The 19,138-nt window shown below is 33.8% G+C and overlaps 1 protein-coding gene across 2 annotated transcripts in view; it reads right to left on the bottom strand.

Annotated features, from left to right (window-relative positions):
- The window catches only part of Slip1 (SLo interacting protein 1), a 96,948-nt gene extending 80,538 nt beyond the window's left edge, over positions 1-16,410 (bottom strand). The window contains exon 1 of one of the 2 annotated variants that reach the window (XM_081993926.1): positions 16,189-16,410. In XM_081993926.1, the coding sequence (XP_081850052.1) occupies positions 16,189-16,209 (21 nt within the window). In that variant the 5' untranslated portion in view covers positions 16,210-16,410. The remainder of the gene's footprint in view (positions 1-16,188) is intronic. The other variant, XM_081993925.1, reaches the window with a different exon arrangement.
- Between the last annotated feature and the right edge of the window lie 2,728 nt (positions 16,411-19,138).

Here is a 19,138-nt window from a genome sequence, read left to right as displayed (position 1 = left end):
ATTACAGTTTTTGAGATCTCTGTACTAATCCTGAAATGTATCACAAACTTGTTTGCGCAATAGAAAAACTTAATAAAATTAATACAAATTAAATAGCAGTTCACGTTATTGACCTAATAGAGAAAAATCATTAACCATTTGAAATGACTGGATTGGCATCCCGACTATCTTCAGTAAACCTCGCATGCTCGCCTATCCGATATGAATTCTTGCGTATAAAGGTAAATGCCTTGTATGACATTAATTCCCAATATAATCGACAGATAAACGGTTATCCATTTTGCAGGTAGGTGACCTGTTATAATTTCTTTAGCGTAGGAATGCCCAGCGGACTGCAAAATTTTTCAGAGAATGAGCGTTTAGATGTGCATTAGCCACCGTAACGATTCGCCTCTATAATTGGAAATGGGGTTTTATGGATTTAGGGGTAGGAAAATGTCGCTAAAGTACCGGTGTCGGAAAATTCAATTGGCTTAATAGATCCAAAAGAGACTGGACTATAAATCAGTATATGGAAACTAAAAGTTCGTCCGGAATTAAGGACAAAAGAACTGTCGGGAAATTCATAAAACCTTTATTAATGACCCGGGTAGACCATTAAACCCTACTAGAACAAAACGAAGCAAATAATAGTGCGAGTGTTGATATACTGGACGTTCGTAACGGAATGTAATTTAGGCCTTCTATGGTCATTTCGTAAGGTCAACCCTCGAGTCTTTGAAAATCCTTTGCCCCTTTCAGTCCACTAGCCACATTCTGATCGTGGCCCGATGGCAAAAACCGAGCCATCGCTTTGAATATTAAATCGAATACATAATTTATATTCAGAAAGCTGTGCCAAGTTCCCAATTTAATTTTTTGAAAAGAAACAACTCGAGGAATTATGGTATACTTTAATGTCATCTGCGGTATTTTTAGCTGTTTTTTTACTGGAATTTTTAATAGAAAATTTCTATGATATATTAGGTATTCTGATAAACTAAAGCTCCACTTCATCATTCTACGAAAAGTTCATCTATTTGAAAAGGGCCACACACATAATGGTTATGAAATCGATTTTTAAAAAGAACAAGTCTTTCTATGGCGGGTTTTTCTTTACATAAGAAGATGAATTGAGACGAATCTGGATAATATTTAGGAACAGGAAATTCACTATTATATTCCAGTTATTGAACCGGAATATTGCCCGAATAGCCTTTTAAATTTTCGATTAAATCTAGTTTCGCTGTTTTATATCCCTCCAAACCGTGATGTGTGTAGGTTTGATAGGCTCAGCGAGTGTGAAAAAAAACGCAGTTAACAAGATTACTTTTAATAAACGGTTCAATAAAAACCTTTTAATCAAGCCCCTGATTGTTGTTACTGAAAATTCTCTTGTTTACATAAACTTAGTAGAACGTGACTATTTCATCAAACAAAATAAAAAATATATCGAAAGGGAATCAAACAAAATCGGATTTTATACTGAATCAAACACATTTTTACTTTTTATACAGAAAGTATAGTTTCAACGTATTTGCACTAATCATAGGTTATTATGCTATTAAAAAATACTAATAATGTAACAAAAAAATTTCACTAAAACATGTTATCTAATTTTTAGTGATAAAATAATTATTTATGGTTATCAAAACAAATCATTACAGTTATCAAAAACAAATGGCGCATCTGTTTTTTTGCTTGTTGAGGCTTGTGTTACATTACTCCTATTACACATATAAAGTCCGTTCCAGTGCTAGTGGCAGTGACGTAAGAATTGTCATTCCTTTTCTATTACACGTGAACTGAGCGAGATGAGCTGATTTTGACGTATGTCATTTACAATTTTTTAAATTCGTGATGTTCCAAGTTCAGAAACTCTGTTATGTGATCAACATATTTAAAAACAAAAAACAAATCGGTGTCACGTGACAAACTGTCAAATGACTTACGGACGGAGGGTGCTTTGACTATTTTCCTGAATGCAATTTTTTTTCTGCTGTAATTTCAATTTATTGATTTTAGTGTTTATTTTGTGTAGTTGTATGTACTTGTAATGTTGATATTACAAATACAATTATTTTCGTTTTGAGCAGAATCACGTTTCCAATGCAAAAATTTGCCGTACTAAGTTTTAATTAATAGTACCAAAATGATGGCGGTCTAGTAATCTGTGCAGACAGCCTCTAATTTGAAACATCCTGTATAACAAAAATAAGCTAAAGGCTGTCAGGTGACGTTGACCGGACCAAGCTACCATGTACCATTTGGCTGCCAGAGTGCGTCAAACTTGATAATTTTTTTCGGATATTTTCATAAATATCTCGAAAACTGGTAAAATTCAGACGTGGAGGGTCATTTGTCAAAATGTAATTTTTTAAGAGTGCCAGCCGTAAAAACTGTGAAAATTGCCATCATTTTAAGATCATGTCCAAAACCGTGTCAGTTAGAGCAAAATGGCTACGTCAGATTCGTATTCCTCAGTTTCAAAGTAGTAGAAATGGTCACTTTGAGTGAGCAAAATGCAATATGGCCGCTGTTGGTAGGCTCAAAAATCTCAAATTTGAGATTTTATATATATTAAACGCAACTCATTGGAACAAATCTAAGGCATAAGCAAACTTCAATATGACGTTACAGTTAATGTCGTCACTGCCACTGGGACAGAGAGTACTTCCGTTGAATTATTATTAGTATTAGAAGTAGTACTTTCCGCAGCATTACCTGATGTGTTTGCTATTGCAGATGATAATCTAGATCAAGACGAACTGGCGTTTACTTAAAACTGCATGAACAATGGAAGCAATTTTCTCCAGGATTAGGGCAGTTAGTATATGGCCGATCTTAAAACTGCGCGTAAAGTGGGTCATTATGTAAAAGAAAACCATGCGTAATTAGCTATTTACACTGAGGTGATAAGTAAAAAATATTAAAACCCTCAGTCGCTCACCTTCTTTGGATTATAGGCATTAGTCAGTGTAACAAATATAGAACGAGGAAGCTGTATCAAACCAAGATGTAAATTTAATGACACACATACCGTTGCTTTCTTTTCAGATCAAAACTGTCTAAATGTTTGGATCTTCTTATTACTTATCGTTGAACAAATAAACAAGTGCAGATTAAGATCCAGACTGCAGAAGTCGATTGTTTAGGATTAGCTGTTCTTGGTGACCCTCTTAAATATTAAAAAGTTTGTGCCAGAAAAGAAAAGTTTGAACCTAAAAAAGTAACAATTGGTAGGCATAATTACACCACAAATATCCTTCAAACTCATTGATATCCTGTTTCTTCCTAACTTGATTGAGTTGAGCATAATAGAGTAAATGCAAATAACAAAATAAAGAAACAATTTGTTAACCTAATTTGGTAAAAAACATGTTTACATGGGGGTAGCAAATCATGCCCCCAAATCAACTTTTGATTGTCGGAGAATATTCGTAATTATAATTAAGCAGTGTCATGCAGTTAACTAGGATCATTATCCACAAAAGGGTTGTCAGGATTTCTCATTGGCGCGAATTAATCTCTACATCAATCTGCGGAGTAAACACACACCAGACTAACGATAATATGTTATGAGCATTATGAGCGAGTTTAGTTAATCGAATTGATGTCAAGCAATTATGCTATTTGAGCCATAATATTAAAGCGATTCCCTAGTTTTTGAGAATGATTTAAAAATGGAATGCTGCCATGGTGAAATTAAATCTCAGTTGATTCCGTTGTCTATTCAAAGTTAACGTTTACAGAATATTCCCGTTTGTTAATTAAATTAAATACTCCGCAACACAAAAGGCAGCTATTATTTGGCAAAACTGGAGCGAAGCGGCAATAGACTGACTGCAATCGCGAGTGCATTGCTAGGTTAACCGGAAATAAATGTATTATTTTAATTATGAATTTAACATCTGAATAAAACGCACAGAAGCAGCACGATTTTAAATTGCCAACCCTATTCCTTCATACTCTTTCAGAGTAATCCGGATTAAATTTATTAACCCCCAGAGACTAAAAATTATACGGGATTTATGCTTTGTAGTCCTAATTCTGTTCCACACTGTATATTAAATGAATATTCCTACAAATTGGAGGAGATAAAATCATCTGTAAAACTGCCAAAACTCTCAAGTCCATTTGCTCTATTTGTCTTAACAGGTATTTACTGTTATCTCAAGCTAATCATATGCGGTAATTCTCACAAGCGCAATTACAGGCTAATCGCACTATTAATGCATTATCATGGTAACGCTATAAACCCAAATGATTTCTGGTAGTAAACATTTGCCATAAAGAAAAACAAGTGGTGTTTTAAGAATTTTCAGTTTTTATTATCTTCTTTCCCCATCTTTCCCATGCCAGATTGGCTGATTTTTTTTAACGAGAATTTTGCTCAATTTACCAGCAACACGACTTCAAAAATGAAAAGGTGAAGGCTCAGTAGATTATTACAATAGGAACATAACTATGTAAAAGTCGTCGTGACCTCTTTGCAACAACCTTATAAATCAAAGTTTTTCTGTAATTTTGCCAGTAATGTGAATTTATTCACTGGTCGTATAAATGCAAGAATTATTAAAGAGGAATTTAAAATTCTTCTGCAACCAGGATGGAATGACATATTGATTGAAAAAATTAATTCTTACATTCAATATTTTAAGCAACTATTGTTTTCACTATTCACTGCGTTTACTTCCGGATATTTTAAGAATATTGACTTAAAAATTAGATCATTAATTAAGTTAATTTGACTTCAATGATTTTTCTGGTCAGTAAAACACCCTGAAACAATGCGGTTTTTAATCATTTACATGCAAGTTGATGGCGTTTACTTCCACTGCATTTTAGCACATTTTTTACCCTGGGTTTAACAGCTAACATGTTCGACTTCAAGATGCTTTCAACCGTGTAAACGCAACCTTGCTTGAATTAAATGAGAGCTTAAGCAGCTTGATCATTATATATTGCAATTTCCACCCAGAAAGAAAAATTGTAGCAAACCATCTTTTTGTCGACTTTTTATTAGTGGAAAGGCGGTCACTTACTTCTTTTAAGGTAAAATAGTGTTATGCAGTTTAGTATAGATGGTGGCTCAGTTTTATTGTTTACAGTGTAAACGTATTGATTTGTTAATAAAATTACTGATAACATCTTGTTGATAATCTGGTAACTAACAAAGTTTTTATCAGTAATTAACTGACATAAATCTTGTAGATTGAAAAATAAACAAGAAATATATTCAAATTTTATAACAAAATTAAAAAAACAAATTTACGTAGTAAAAGTAATAACAGTAAAAGCTACGTAAAAAAAACTGATTAAATTTGAATAGAATCTGCATTGTCACAATAGTGTCGTCCAACTATTCAGTTTTATTCATGTATAACATTTATTACAATGTAATAATTAGCAAAAAGCTTTCAGAATTGACCGTTTGTTATACGTATGCGTGTATTGTGCCTTTATATATGGGTTTTTGAATATGCAATTAAAGTTTATTACTCTCTATTTGGTGAACTGTTGCATTGTAAGATTTCTTGGTGAGTTTACATGACTCTGAAAATTGACAGTTGCAACCAATTTTGTTGCATGCAAATGTTTGAAATCGAAAGGAGTACTAAAAAATATAAAATGCATACTGTAGTATGTAATGTAATGTTGTAATTCAATTCAAATTCAGTTATTTTTGGAATTCAGGGTGGTTCAACCACTTAAAGCAACAGTTTTGAGCTTTTTTTTCTAGTGGTGTAAAGCAAAAAAATCTATCTAAAAACTTGCGTACAGGATGACAAAAATAGTGTACCAGCATATTTTTCTTGCACACCCTGTATACTGGAATCAAAAATAATTTTGATCTCTTGCAATTTTTTTGTAACTTTCACCGTTTTCTTGTTATTAAGGAAAGTCTGGTGATCTGGTGAAAATTGTGATCTGAAATTTGAACACGGTTTAAAGGACAGTCAGGGACAAAATTGCCTGTAAAAGCCACTTGGAGTAAGAAAATTACTGTCTTAAGCACATTTTTGGAATCCTCATTAAATTTCCTATACAATAACCTGAAAAAGCAATTCAAAATTTGGTACAGTCAGGGAGAAAAGCGGTGTCAAAATTTAAACTGCCAAAAACAAGGTTTGAAAAAAGAGTCAGGAACAAAATGGCCTGTAAAAGCCACTTGGAGTTAGAAAATTACTGTTTAAAGCACATTTTTGAAATCCTCATTAAATTTCCTATCCGATGACCTGAAAAACAGTACAAAATTTGGTACAGTCAGGGAGAAATAGGGAGAAAAGCGGTGTCAAAACACAGTATTTCTAATTTACCAGTAATTTACAGGTAATTTCCCCTTCAAATTTTCCTGATAAAGTAAAATATTTACTTTACCGGTAATTTACCCATCACAAAAATTTTTAAAGGATTGAATGGCTTTAAATCATTACACAATCATAATTAAAGGTTTCCAAAACAATAAAATTCTCATCATACCCTGTCTATCCAAAAACTCATGAGACATGCTATAATAAATTTTCTTTGAAGTCAAAAATTCCCTCTAATTCTTGAGGTTTTCAGCCTGAAAAGGTAATTTTCCTTTTCATCTACATAACTTTGTCATCCGAAATTGTTCATTGTATCGTTTACGTTCTTACATGGAATGGATTGAATTACGTGGAAAGTTTAGGCTATTTACTGAGTAGATATTGAAAGAAAATCACGTATTTTCTTTAAATCGAACTTGTGTGTGGTAGTTTGTTGGTATTTCTCACAGGGATTAGTCTACAAGTAGCATCTAATTTATAAGAATCGTAAATCATAGAAAATGTGTTATTTTTATGAGGCTAATAAAACTTGCCTAATTTAAATCTATTAGTGTTATTCAATTTTAATTTTATTATTGCAAATACTAGTAATAATAACGAATCACTTGATAACTTATCACTACACCATTTTTAAATGTAGTTCAGAAAAGGTCAAACGTAATTCAGAATAAGCAGCTGCAAATCAGAACCCCTCAAGTGTAATTCAGAAACCTTCAAATGAAGTTCAGATCATTCAAAGGCAATTCCATAACACAATTTAGGTTAAAAATTAAACTAAATTACACTTTACGATTTCTAAATTACAGTTGCTTATTCTGAATTGCTCTTGACATTTTCTGAATTACAATTAACTATTCTAAATTACACTTGACTCTCTCTCAATTTCAAATGACTATTCTGAATTACACTTGACTCTTTCTGACTTTCAGTTAGAAATGGTGTAGAACTATCGTGATTGATGTTGATTAGCTTAATTATTAACTACATATGTTCTAGAAATGTTAATGAATACAAAATTAATCGGCGTAGAATCTAAATTCTACAGCTAGGGAATAGTTAAAGGTGTAAGTAACTGTTGAAGCATTCAATTATCCGGAGGCTAAATAGCGCAATATAGTAGGTAATATCCTAGCTAACTAATTAGATAACGAGATCCCGTTGAGTTGAACGTTTTCCTTTCTAAAAAAAGAAACGGACCCTTTTCGACACATCGTTAGGGCGTCAAAATGGCTTTTCAAGAGATAGTTCTAGCTAATAATGTAAATTAAGGGACGAACAAAATTTACTGGGGTAGAAAATTTAATTTTAAATCACATCGATGGTAAAAAGGAGCTTTTGCCATCAGCACATGTCCTTTTAAGCCATGCTTTAGAAATATAGTATTAGCGCATCCGTCGTCCTGGAATAACGAGGGACGTTGTGTTGAGTTGGTGAATGAATTAATACTCGTAGATCACTTCTCGTGCTAGTGAAATTTTAATAAAACGGCATCTGCTTTATCTTCAGCGTATCCAACATTTGGCTAACAGAATTCTAAGGAATGCTCGGTTTTAAGGGAAAGAGTCCTATAATTTATTATTTTATTGACACATTAGTGCTGTCCCTTTAGGGTATTAACCTTTTTGTCTAGTTTTTTTATTTGGCGTAAAAGAAGTTGGAAGACTTTGTTTGATCTGTAAAGTTAAGCGTGTTTTATGAGCGTAGATTACATAAGTGATCGCACTTCGATTGGTGGTTTTAAATATGCCAAACGATATGTGATACTATAATTCAAAATCAAATTTGCCACTTACACGCCAGCGTGCATTGTGATGACTATACACTGCTAAACTTAATTATGGTCTTCTGAAACGCAACCGGTCGTGAACTAACGTGTCCGGAAATTGTCGGTGCATGTTAAGGATACATTTTCGTAATAGTTTAATCAACGCGCAAAGAGAATTTTGACTTTGCGTTATGTAAAGTGTGCGGAATAAGGTTAGTTTTGGCATTCGCAATTTTTTTGGCTGGATAGCTCATAGTTAACTTGAAGGTAACTGACCTTTACTGAACCATACTTATGCGTTGAACTTTATTGATAGAAGATTGATTGTTAATGGTCTTGCCACCCATTCCGTGTAAATTAAACAAACTATTCATCTGTCAATTTTAATTTGAGGTTTGCTCGGTTGTACCTTTCATTTGGCGTGTAAAGACTGAGGCCGCAACGACATAGCGTAAAGTACTAACAAGAAAACGGGTATTGGCGTTTTTGCTCCTTCCTATAAAGGATTTACGTGCCCATATTTTTAAATGTTTTATTTTGTGGGCGCGCAATGGGCACGAAGATCGACTCCGATAAGATCTTTGCAATTTTAGCAAAAGGTACGCTATGCTGAATGAAATCGTTCTTTTCTCCTAGAAATGCACCGTGTCCTACATCGAAAGCCTCATAGTCGCTCGAGGGCTACATGTATAAAACATTCCCAACAAACCGTATCACTAGACACTATGTTTTTAATTAATAAATTTTCTCTTTCCCGTTCATTTCAAAATTCTATGACATTTCTCAAATTGTATCATTCTTTTGCCATATTGAAAACGTTAAATGAATAAATAAATATAACATTTATTCAGCTATTCAAGCTAAAGTCTAAGTTGTGTTTTCTGAACAAGATGAACATGTCTACTAAAATGACCTTTGACAGCAGACAATTTACGTGCTACAAAAATTACAAAATCTGGACAAATTTTTCGGTTTGGACGCGTTGAAAAACAAATTCCCTTGATTGCGCATTTGCGTGAAAGAGCGTTGGCACGAAATACGGGACGCCGTGTTCCATTGGTTGAGCGCGAACGGCCATTTGTATGCTTGGGACGATGTCCGGCAAAAGTCCATTGACAGTTTTAAGGCCAATAGGCCGAATATGTTGGCCAAGGAAGTTTACATTTGGACGATTAGAGAAAAGAAGAGTGGATAAAACGCCAGGTTGGGACATTTGACAGTTGTTGTTGTGTTTTTTGTTCTTTATTCCTTTTCTTCTCTTTGTCTTTGTCCTTGTCTCCTCTTTGTCCCTCCTGGTGGACATCCGGCTGTGTATTAGAAAGGGCCTCCGACTTCTTGATCTTCAGCAGTAACAGTCGTGGAATCTTTAATAAGTTGGTTTGTGGTCCTAAGTATTCGAGCTGTTGGATCACGTGGCAAGCGTTCTTGTAGTTTATGGGATCCAGAAGGGTTTCGATTTTCCATTCGTAGTGTGTTGTTGATATGATCACTGTTGCGTTTTCTTTATCAGCAGGTAAAACGAGAATCCTTTTGCCTTGATTCAGTGTTTTCAGAGCTGTTCTTTCTCCAAAGGTGAGACTGCTTTTTGGAGGCTTTGCTCGCTGCAGGATCCGTGAAGTTTCTGCTCTTATGTGCTCTGTGGTATGTATTGGCAGCGACTTGGATTCCTCCGTTGCTAAAAACACTGTTCTGATTAAATGGTCCACTTTTTCCCAGTCGCTCCAATGTAATTTGTTTGCCAGGTGTGATATCCACAAGTTTATGGTCAATGCGTGCAGATGTGCACGAAACGTCAGGAAGAAATTCCATTGAACCACGGCTTATAAGCCCCGATAACTTTCATATTTCAATTTGTATATTGTTTTGTTTATGTCATATTTATGTATGATCATACATAAAGTGTCTTTGTTTCTTCATGGTATCAAAAACAATTTCAAGTGGAGTGCTTCTTTATTGGTGCCATGAATCAAAGAATTATTGATAGCCTTACATTGCATTACGATTCGTTAACTTTTATGAGCAAAATCCATAAGTAACACTGGCGCTAATAGGGAGCTTATTTCTGTAGTGCTGATAAAGCTATTAATATGCTAAACCGGTGTAGTACAACAAAACTGTCTAAGTGTGGAAAGTTCAATTTCCTCCAAACTCTAATTACCGACGTTTTCTTCTCCCATTTACAGCTCCATAAAACTTTGCGAAAAATGGACTGAACTTATTTTAAAAGCAATTAAGTCGCGACATAACGAGACAGTTTTTGTCGTCCAGGGTAGCATTGCCCGGGCAGTCAAAATTAAATCCCCAAAAGAAAAATCGAATAAAGCTAACGATTTCCAGCTCGACTGACGGAAGCTAAATGTGATATGTTATCCATTCAGTCCATTCACGGAAGGTGTCATCAAGTACTACTGAGACAGATAGCTAACATAAAGAGATGCAGGCGAGCATAATATCCTCCGAGATTACAATCTCTAAAGTAAAAACCGTGCCACGTTAATGTGTGCATGTGACAAAAAGTGGGCTTTAGTAGTGTTTTTTTTCTCTCGCATTTTCTGGGGCAGGATAATTTTAGTTTGCAAATAAACCAGAAATTAACTATTCCACTCTTTACAAGCTTCAACTGAAACACATATTATAACAATCTTTTTGTATATTTATCCAAAAAAAAAAACTTGTGTGTTTGTTATCTTTAAACCCGGTGCTGCTTGACTGAATGTTGTTTATAAAAATTCTTCTGAACTCACTTTTGCCGCTCTTTGTCTATGCGACACTTCTTAAAAATGCAAAACACTCGCTCCAGATTAACTGGTCAAATCAAATATCAGTCGGTTTAATTTCCACTTCAAAAGGCTCGACCTTAGCCCTGCGAATTTAAAATACTGATTAACAATGTTAATTGTGCCGTTAAGCGTGTTATGAACGCTCATCTACAATTCCAAATCACCAGCGTCAAGGTCAATTAGATGCGGCTTGATGAATCGAAATGTGGGTCATAGTTCATAGTAAATATGTTGTACACCGCTGTGTTATGTTTTAGTTAATGTCTTGAGGCAGATATCACTTTGGCAATGTTCTGATTAATCTACTGTTTATTCACTTCAAATACAAGTGTTTACAGATAAATTTAATTTTTCGAAATTCCGACCACAAAGAAATATATAAATACATGGGAGTCACTCATCTCAACAAAAGAATATGGCAAATGGTCAAAGTTTTACATTCTTATCAATCTTTTTTTTTCTCCTTTTGATGGGATACTTACTCAAACTTGGCAGGTGTAGTATTTTAATTTTTGCATATACAAGGTGGGTAATATGTAACTGGATCTGCATCTGCTGTAATATGTAACTGGAATTGCACTTTTACCCTGCATCTTTGAAATATTTTTTAATGATTTTGAAAATTGGATATTGTTAGGGCACGTTTTTACTTATTGGAAAAAATCGATTATCATTTGTTCTGGACATATGTCAGTTTACAGTACAAAAGTAGATGACAGTTGGTAAACAAGGATTGTGATCGTATTAATGCAATTTGCAGCAAAACTTCCTAAAGTAAAGTGTTCAATAGAAACATTGTAGATATTGAAAAAGTGTACAATTTTCATTCTGGTCACATACCTCAAAATGGTCACTTTATAACCTCAAGATTTGTTCGCTTTTTATTTCTCATTTCCACAAAACAATCGTATTCTAACCAAACCTGGTAAAGTTATATTTCAGTGTCTCAAATAAATGTAAATTGTTTGAAATAAAAAAATGTTTTTAGGTCAAAAACGCTGTTTTTTCAAATAAACTTTTTCCATCAGAAAATTGTTGTAAAAATTTGTGCAAGCCCTCTTTTTTTTCGTTTGACATCTACTTTTTACTAAAATAATAAAATAATATGGCCAAAAATTGAAAAAACGCAATAAATTACTTTTGCAACAAATGGATCTTTTATTTTTACAGTATTGTTAAAAACATGCCAAATATTTGAAATATTTTATTTTGTAACTTTTTGGAAACCAATTTTCTAACATAACCTCAAAATTTCTGAGGAAAACGCATAAATCAATATTTTTTTTCGGGTACCTATTAGTTTTTATTGTAACGCAATAAAATCAATGTTAATTAACACTCTTAAGTGAGCTTTATGCGCAATTTTGTCGCAGACTCTCTTTTAAACTTTGAACCGTGTTCATGGCAGTTCAAACTTTGACAGCGCTTTTCTCCCTGACTTTTTGAGGCTGTTGGATAGGAAATTTAATGAGGATTCGAAAAATGTGCTTAAAAATGTGATCCGGTCACTACAAGTGGGTTTTACGAGCCATTTTCTCGCAGACTGTTCCTTAAACCGTCATTTTTTTACAGTTCAAAGTTTGACAGCGCTGTTCTTCCTGACTGTACCGAAGTTTTTGTGTTTTTTTAGGTTATTGGATAGGAAATTTAATGAGGATTCCAAAAATGTGCTTCAAAATGTGATCCGGTCACTGCAAGTGGGTTTTACGAGCCATTTTCTCGCAGACTGTTCCTTAAACCGTCCTTTTTTTTACAGTTCAAATTTTGACAGCGCTTTTCTCCCTGACTGTACCGAAGTTTTTGTGGTTTTTTAGGTTATTGGATAGGAAATTTAATGAGGATTCCAAAAATGTGCTTAAAAATGTGATCCGGTCACTACAAGTGGGTTTTATGAGCCATTTTCTAGCAGACTGTTCCTTAAACCGTCGTCTTTTTTACAGTTCAAATTTTGACAGCGCTTTTCTCCCTGACTGTACCGAAGTTTTTGTGTTTTTTTAGGTTATTGGACAGTAAATTTAATAAAGATTCCAAAAATATGCTTAAAAATGTGATACGGTCACTACAAGTGTGTTTTACGAGCCATTTTCTCGCAGACTGTTCCTTAAACCGTCATTTTTTTTACAGTTCAAATTTTAACAGCGCTTTTCTTCCTGACTGTACCGAAGTTTTTGTGTTTTTTAGGTTATTGGATAGGAAATTTAATGAGGATTCCAAAAACGTGCTTAAAAATGTGACCCGGTCACTACAAGTGGGTTTTACAAGCCATTTTTTCGCAGACTTCCTTAAACCGTCATTTTTTTACAGTTTAAATTTTGACAGCGCTTTTCTCCCTGACTGTACCGAAGTTTTAGTGTTTTTTTAAGTTATTGGATAGGAAATTTAATGAGGATTTCAAAAATGTACTTAAAAATGTGTTCCGGTTACTACAAGTGATTCTGTCACTAGTAAATTTTGAAATAAAATATACAGGGCGTTATCAAAAAGTTACGTGAAATTATAAGCATATTACCAACTTACATATAGACAGATATCAAAATTTTAGTAAAGAAAGCTAAGAAAATAATGAATGTTATTTTAAAAATAATTATTGAAAATTGATGAATGAATTGATTTATTCTTGATTGATTCCTAGTAGTTTCGATAATATAATATAATAAAACATTAACGAAATTTTAACACCCTGTATATGTGCATACTGTAAGCGGCAATACTATGGAATAAATTAATTTAAAAATCAAGGAATATTTTTTAGTTTATTAGTTATAATGTCAAACCTGATTTTTGAACCGTTTTCAAGATATTGATGTTTCATGTTAACATGTTTCCATAGTCCATTATTATACCTATAAATAATCAAAAAATATATATAAGAAATAAAAAAAAAATAAATTTGAACCATTTATTTAGCCTAACAAAGCATGCAACGGAACACCCTGTATATGTGCATATGCAAAAATTTCTGCACATCATTAGCATATTATTTGCTTGGATTATCATTTCGACTTTCTATTAAAGACGGGCTTGAACAAACGTTTTGCGTACGTAACATGCGTGCAAAGCAGTTTTTGATTTGTTTAGAACAAACCTAATGAATAAGTGTGAATTATTATTGTAATATTTACAGGAAAAACACTTTCGTTACTATCGAATTTTCGAATCCCTAAACAGAAAGTATACAGGGTGGTCCAAATTGATTGTAGGATACTTGAAGGATAGAAAGCACATAAAAAATAAACGCCAAAGTGTCATATAAACTATGGTTGAAAAGTGCCCCTTTTCGGAGCTAGCGGGCCCTAAGTATATGCCCCAAGAAAAAAATTATCTTAATTAATAAACTAAAATAAAATTCATGAAATTTGGCGTTTTTTTTCAATTTTTTAAAATAATCTGGACAGATACTAATTTTTTTCATTATGGATTAGCGTATAAAAATGACGGTATCTGAAAAACTATGCAAAATAAAAAGACATGTTCAGACAAACTTTTCTTAGAAAAAAGTATAGGCTATTACATGTACCCTAATTAGAACGATCTAAAATTACAGTTTAAAGAAATTTAAAGCTGTCAAACTTTTTGAACAGCCCACGTATTTGTCCAGATTATTTAAAAAAACTGAATAAACTTTTAAACGATCAAAATGGTGAACATTCATGCCAAATTTCATTTGAGTAACTTATTTCGTCTAGGAATTAAAAATAAAAAGTTTAGTGGCTCACCTTTAAGGTGCTCTATCTCCGCTAGGGAGCATTTTTCAACACTTTTCGACTACACTCCTGAATTATCCTAACAATCAATTTGAACCACCCTGTATAAAAGAGCATGTTCAACAATTTAAAAAAAAGCAAGTAGGTAAAAAATGCAAGGAGCATACAGGAAGCCATAAATCTTAGCGGCAATTTCTTGTGTCGCATTTTTGATAGACTTTTTAATTTTTTTGCACTTTCCCGATAATTTACGACTTTGTTTTGGGCCTGTGAAATAATGGATCGTGGAAATGCAAAGAGGTGAGAGAATGTGTTGGTAAAATGCTCTCAAAGATGTCGGCATTTTTCGGCTTGTCGAAACGCGTTTATTGAATTGTTTGGTTATGTAAATTGTGCCATTACCCTGCACATTTTACTTGAGGTATTTTGAAAAATTTATTGTCGGGCAGGTAGATTTTGTCAAGGGGAGTTTACGGTCATGTTTCGGAATTTTAGTGCCTTTACTGTCACGGGCATGTACACGAAGGCAATAAAACCATTCAATTAAATATGGGCAAGCCGCGTTGCATATCAAATATGCGGCATCACAATAGTTGTTTCCCATTGTTAGATAAATTAATTGGCGATTATATTTTGTAGAAAAGTTATGCGGGATAGCTGGGGATGATTTAACGCAAAACAATTTGGAAACGTGATGATATAAATTGCTCTTTAATTGGGGCATGTAATTCTCCATTAGGTGCAATATATTCGTTTTGTGTGCATGCAATTTACATAATAATAACTACATCGAAAAATGTGTGAGTGCTAAGTACAAGTTTACTCACACCGCGGAAAACTAACATTAAAAAGACATCGACTTTTCATCTAACTCGTAGATTAAACAAATTGAACATGTCTTCTTGGTGAATACTGAACATGCCCGCTACCAAAATAAATATAGCACAATAAACACACGCCAGGTTCCAGCTAAAACACTGACTACATTTGTCTCGTTGATGTTTATCCAATAGTTTAATTTCTTTTAGGCGGACCCCATTTAAATTGTATTTTTTCCACTACAAAGATTTGTTCTTAACTCACATAAAAAAGACGTTTTGCATGAGTGCATGCACACTCTGTTTAACACTGCACTATAATTTTAAATTAAAAAAAAACGTGAAACGATAAAAACCAAATTACTACTGTAGTTGAAATTGTTTTACACGAATATCGCATTGCCCTGGAAAATAATTGTTTAGCTAGCGTTATTTTAGACCTAGAGTATGTTTTGTTATTCTTTCATACATTAAAACATGATACCACTGTAGCCTATACCTCTTAAAGATCCAAGTGTGGATAAAATATAGGAAGGCCACCCATGATCTATATCTAAATGAGCCGAGTGTATTTTAATAGAAGAAAAACATTTGCTTTATGATGCGGCAGTGCAAGATCTGTTTTTGGCGTCAAATTGATACCGACCGGATTGTAAGTGCAGCATGACGCTGTTAAGGAGTAAATAACCTTTTCGAGATAGACACAACCACGCGTTGTGTATTTTGCTGAATCCACTATGCCAGATTTACCGTACAAGCACACTAAAAAGCTCAAAAAAAAACCGAATGCCAAAAGGTCGCACCAGAAGTTTAAAAGTTAAAACTTACCTTAAGTATAATAAAATCCATGTATACACTAATAGCAGCCGATGGATTTGACTGCAACAGCGAAAAAGTACACAAATTATTTGTTTAAAAGCTCGCTAGTGCTTTCAAATAAAGCTTTGTTCGGAAGTTTCCGCGCCGTAACGCGAAATACGGTTCCGCTTTGAGCGTTTTAGCTCCGCTATCTAAAGCTTTTGGCCGCCACAACGAGACTGAGTAGTCTTCAGGTCTGTACTGACAAGGCAAGCACAAAGTTGAGCTTTTGGGGGACGCATTCGTTCGGCATGTGCCCGTACATCACAAGAACTATCATTATACTTGGAACTTATGTCATCTCACTTTTCAACTTTTATCAACCGATTCTTATTCACCCGTTGCTAACAATTTTTCCTTGCATCCAACTTTTCAAGTCATGAAAACTTGCGCCTGTGAAATTTTTAGAAAACGCATTAACTACTGATAATGAACTTAACCGTTAGACATACATTTACATGCAGTTCTAAAAGTGTACCAAAAACAATGCAGGGTCATTCATATGCGGATATTTTATGAGCTTGGAGAATTTTTAACACACACGACAAAAGGACTTATAAACGTAGTTTACTTTAAACAAATAATTATGGAAATGTTCTTTATTTCCGAGAGACAACACCTCAAAGCTTTGGTGTTTGCTTTGCATTTTTTACAGCATCCATTGTTTATTAGATAAACATAATCATAATCAGAACTTAAGAAATGGTTATAATTAGAGTCCGCATTAAAAAGCACTAAAATCGTGACAAAAAGCGCTTCTTCTTCTTCTCTTTTTCTAATATGGATGTCCATATAGGTATCATCCATCCTATTATGCCTCTTCGGACGTTGATGTCCAGCTCTCTTTTCAGCGTCTTCCAGCTTCTCGACAGGATTGTTTGTTTTTGCAATTTTTACCAGTCTGTTGTCTTCCATTCTGTTTACGTGTTTATTCCAGTATTTTCTTCTCTGTCCTACCCACCTTCCATGTCCTGTATCTCGCTCTGTTGTCTAAGGACTTGTAGTGTTTTTCCGTGTATACTTCTTCATTTGTAATGTTTTCAATGTGTCTGGTCTTGTTTCGGCTGCATACATTATGACAGGTCTGATTGTCGATTTCTATACTCTTATTTTACTGTTTATGTTAAAGTATTTGTTTGTCCACACTATATATCTCAGGCATTCTGATATTCATAGTTTGTTCTCTGACTTCATTCTGTAGATTTCCATACCTTGTTATCTCAGCTCCTAAGTATTTGAACTGATTTACTTGTTCTACAATTTACTGGTCAATCTCCAGTCTGCATCTTGTTGGCTATTTTGATGATACGAGACATTTGGTTTTGTCTGTGTTAATGACCATATTTAATGGCTAATTTGAAAAATGTTTTTGAACTACTTAAGGTGCATTTGGACAGTCTTAAGGGCATATTGAAAGTTCTGGGATGCTTTAGAGGCATTTGGAAATTCTTACACGCTTAGACTGTTTTGATATCTTTTGGGAGCATCTAGACTAGTTGAAGAGCATTTGGAATCTTTTAGACTGTTCTAAAAGCTTTTGGAAGCTTCTAGATTGTTTTGAAAGGCTTCCTGAGACTGTTTTAGAAGCACTTTAAAGATTCTGTAGTGTTTTGAAATCTTTTTAGACTACTTTAGAAGCATTTAAGGTTCTGGACTGCTTTTAAGGAATTTGAAACCTTGTAGACGGTTCTAGAAACTTATGGAAGCTTTTAAACTGCTTTGGAAGCATATGGAAGGTTTTAGACTGTCTTGAAATTTAATTGAAGATCATTTGGAAGCCTTTAAAGCGTTCTAAAAGCTTTTGGAAACTTCTAGACTGTTTTGCAAGGCTTTCGACTGTTTGAGAAGAACTTTGGAGTTTCTAAAGTGTTTTTTTTTGTAAATCTACCCGTTTTCGAGATATTTTCCAACAACTACTTTGATGCACTTTTTACCGAAAATTAGTTCAAAACTTTAACACCCTGTAGCTTGGTTATTTTTGGAAGTTCGGGGTGGTTCAACCACTCAAAAAATTCGTCTTGAACTGCTCTTTTCAGTGGTGTAGAGCAAAAAAATGTATCTAAAAAATTGTGTACAGGGTGAGCAAAAAGAATGATCCACTAACAAATTTGTGCACACCCTGTATACAGGCAACTGTATTGAAGTTCAACCGTTACGTAGTTTGGTTTAGTGGTCTATTAGGAACAATTCTGCACTCTTGTAGTTTTCTAACCGTTTTTGAAATATTTACTAAAAACCACTTCTCAATTCATGCGGCGGTCGGTATAGTAGGCGATGAAAAACCTTCATTTGGACAAAATTTTGGTGCATTTTCCCACAAAAAAATTGTCCTAAATTTTGTAGTGTTTTTAGGTTATTGGATAGGAAATTTAATGACAATTCCAAAAATGTGCTTAAAACAATAATTTTTATCTCTGACTGTCAAACTGTGCTCAAAAGTTGCAAAAATCAGGATTTATAAAAGTTTTCTTGCAGAATTCGATACAAAACGTGTTTCTGAGCTTTATAACAGTTATTTTGACTATGGTCACGTGATTGCCTAGCAAGAATTACAGTGTAACACAGTTTTCTTACAGTTTTAAATTTGAAATGCTTAGTTTTTCAAATGATTTGTGTCTTTTAGGTGAAAAGTAAAATTTTCATTGTTGTGAAAATCTTTGTTATCAAGTGTGAACGTCAAAAAGCAGTTATTGAACTATTATTGGATAAAATTCTGGTAAATAAAATTTTCATGAATGTATATCAATTTGTAGCCCTTGAAACTGTTTTTTGATCAGTGTCTGTTAAATAACTGAGTTATTAAAAGTTCAGTCATAAATTGTGAAAGATGTCATTTTGGCAATATTGGAAACATTTGGTAATAAATTGGAAAAATGTCAGTCTGGCTACGCTACCAAAATCTGGTAACAAATTAATATTT

This window comes from Ips typographus, linkage group LG16, assembly GCF_016097725.1.
Source record: "Ips typographus isolate SLU linkage group LG16, UJ_Ityp_2.0, whole genome shotgun sequence".
NCBI classification, from domain to species: Eukaryota; Metazoa; Arthropoda; class Insecta; order Coleoptera; family Curculionidae; genus Ips; species Ips typographus.
The sequence above is the reverse complement of the archived record's forward strand: the minus strand, read 5'-3'. Positions and strand labels throughout refer to the sequence as shown.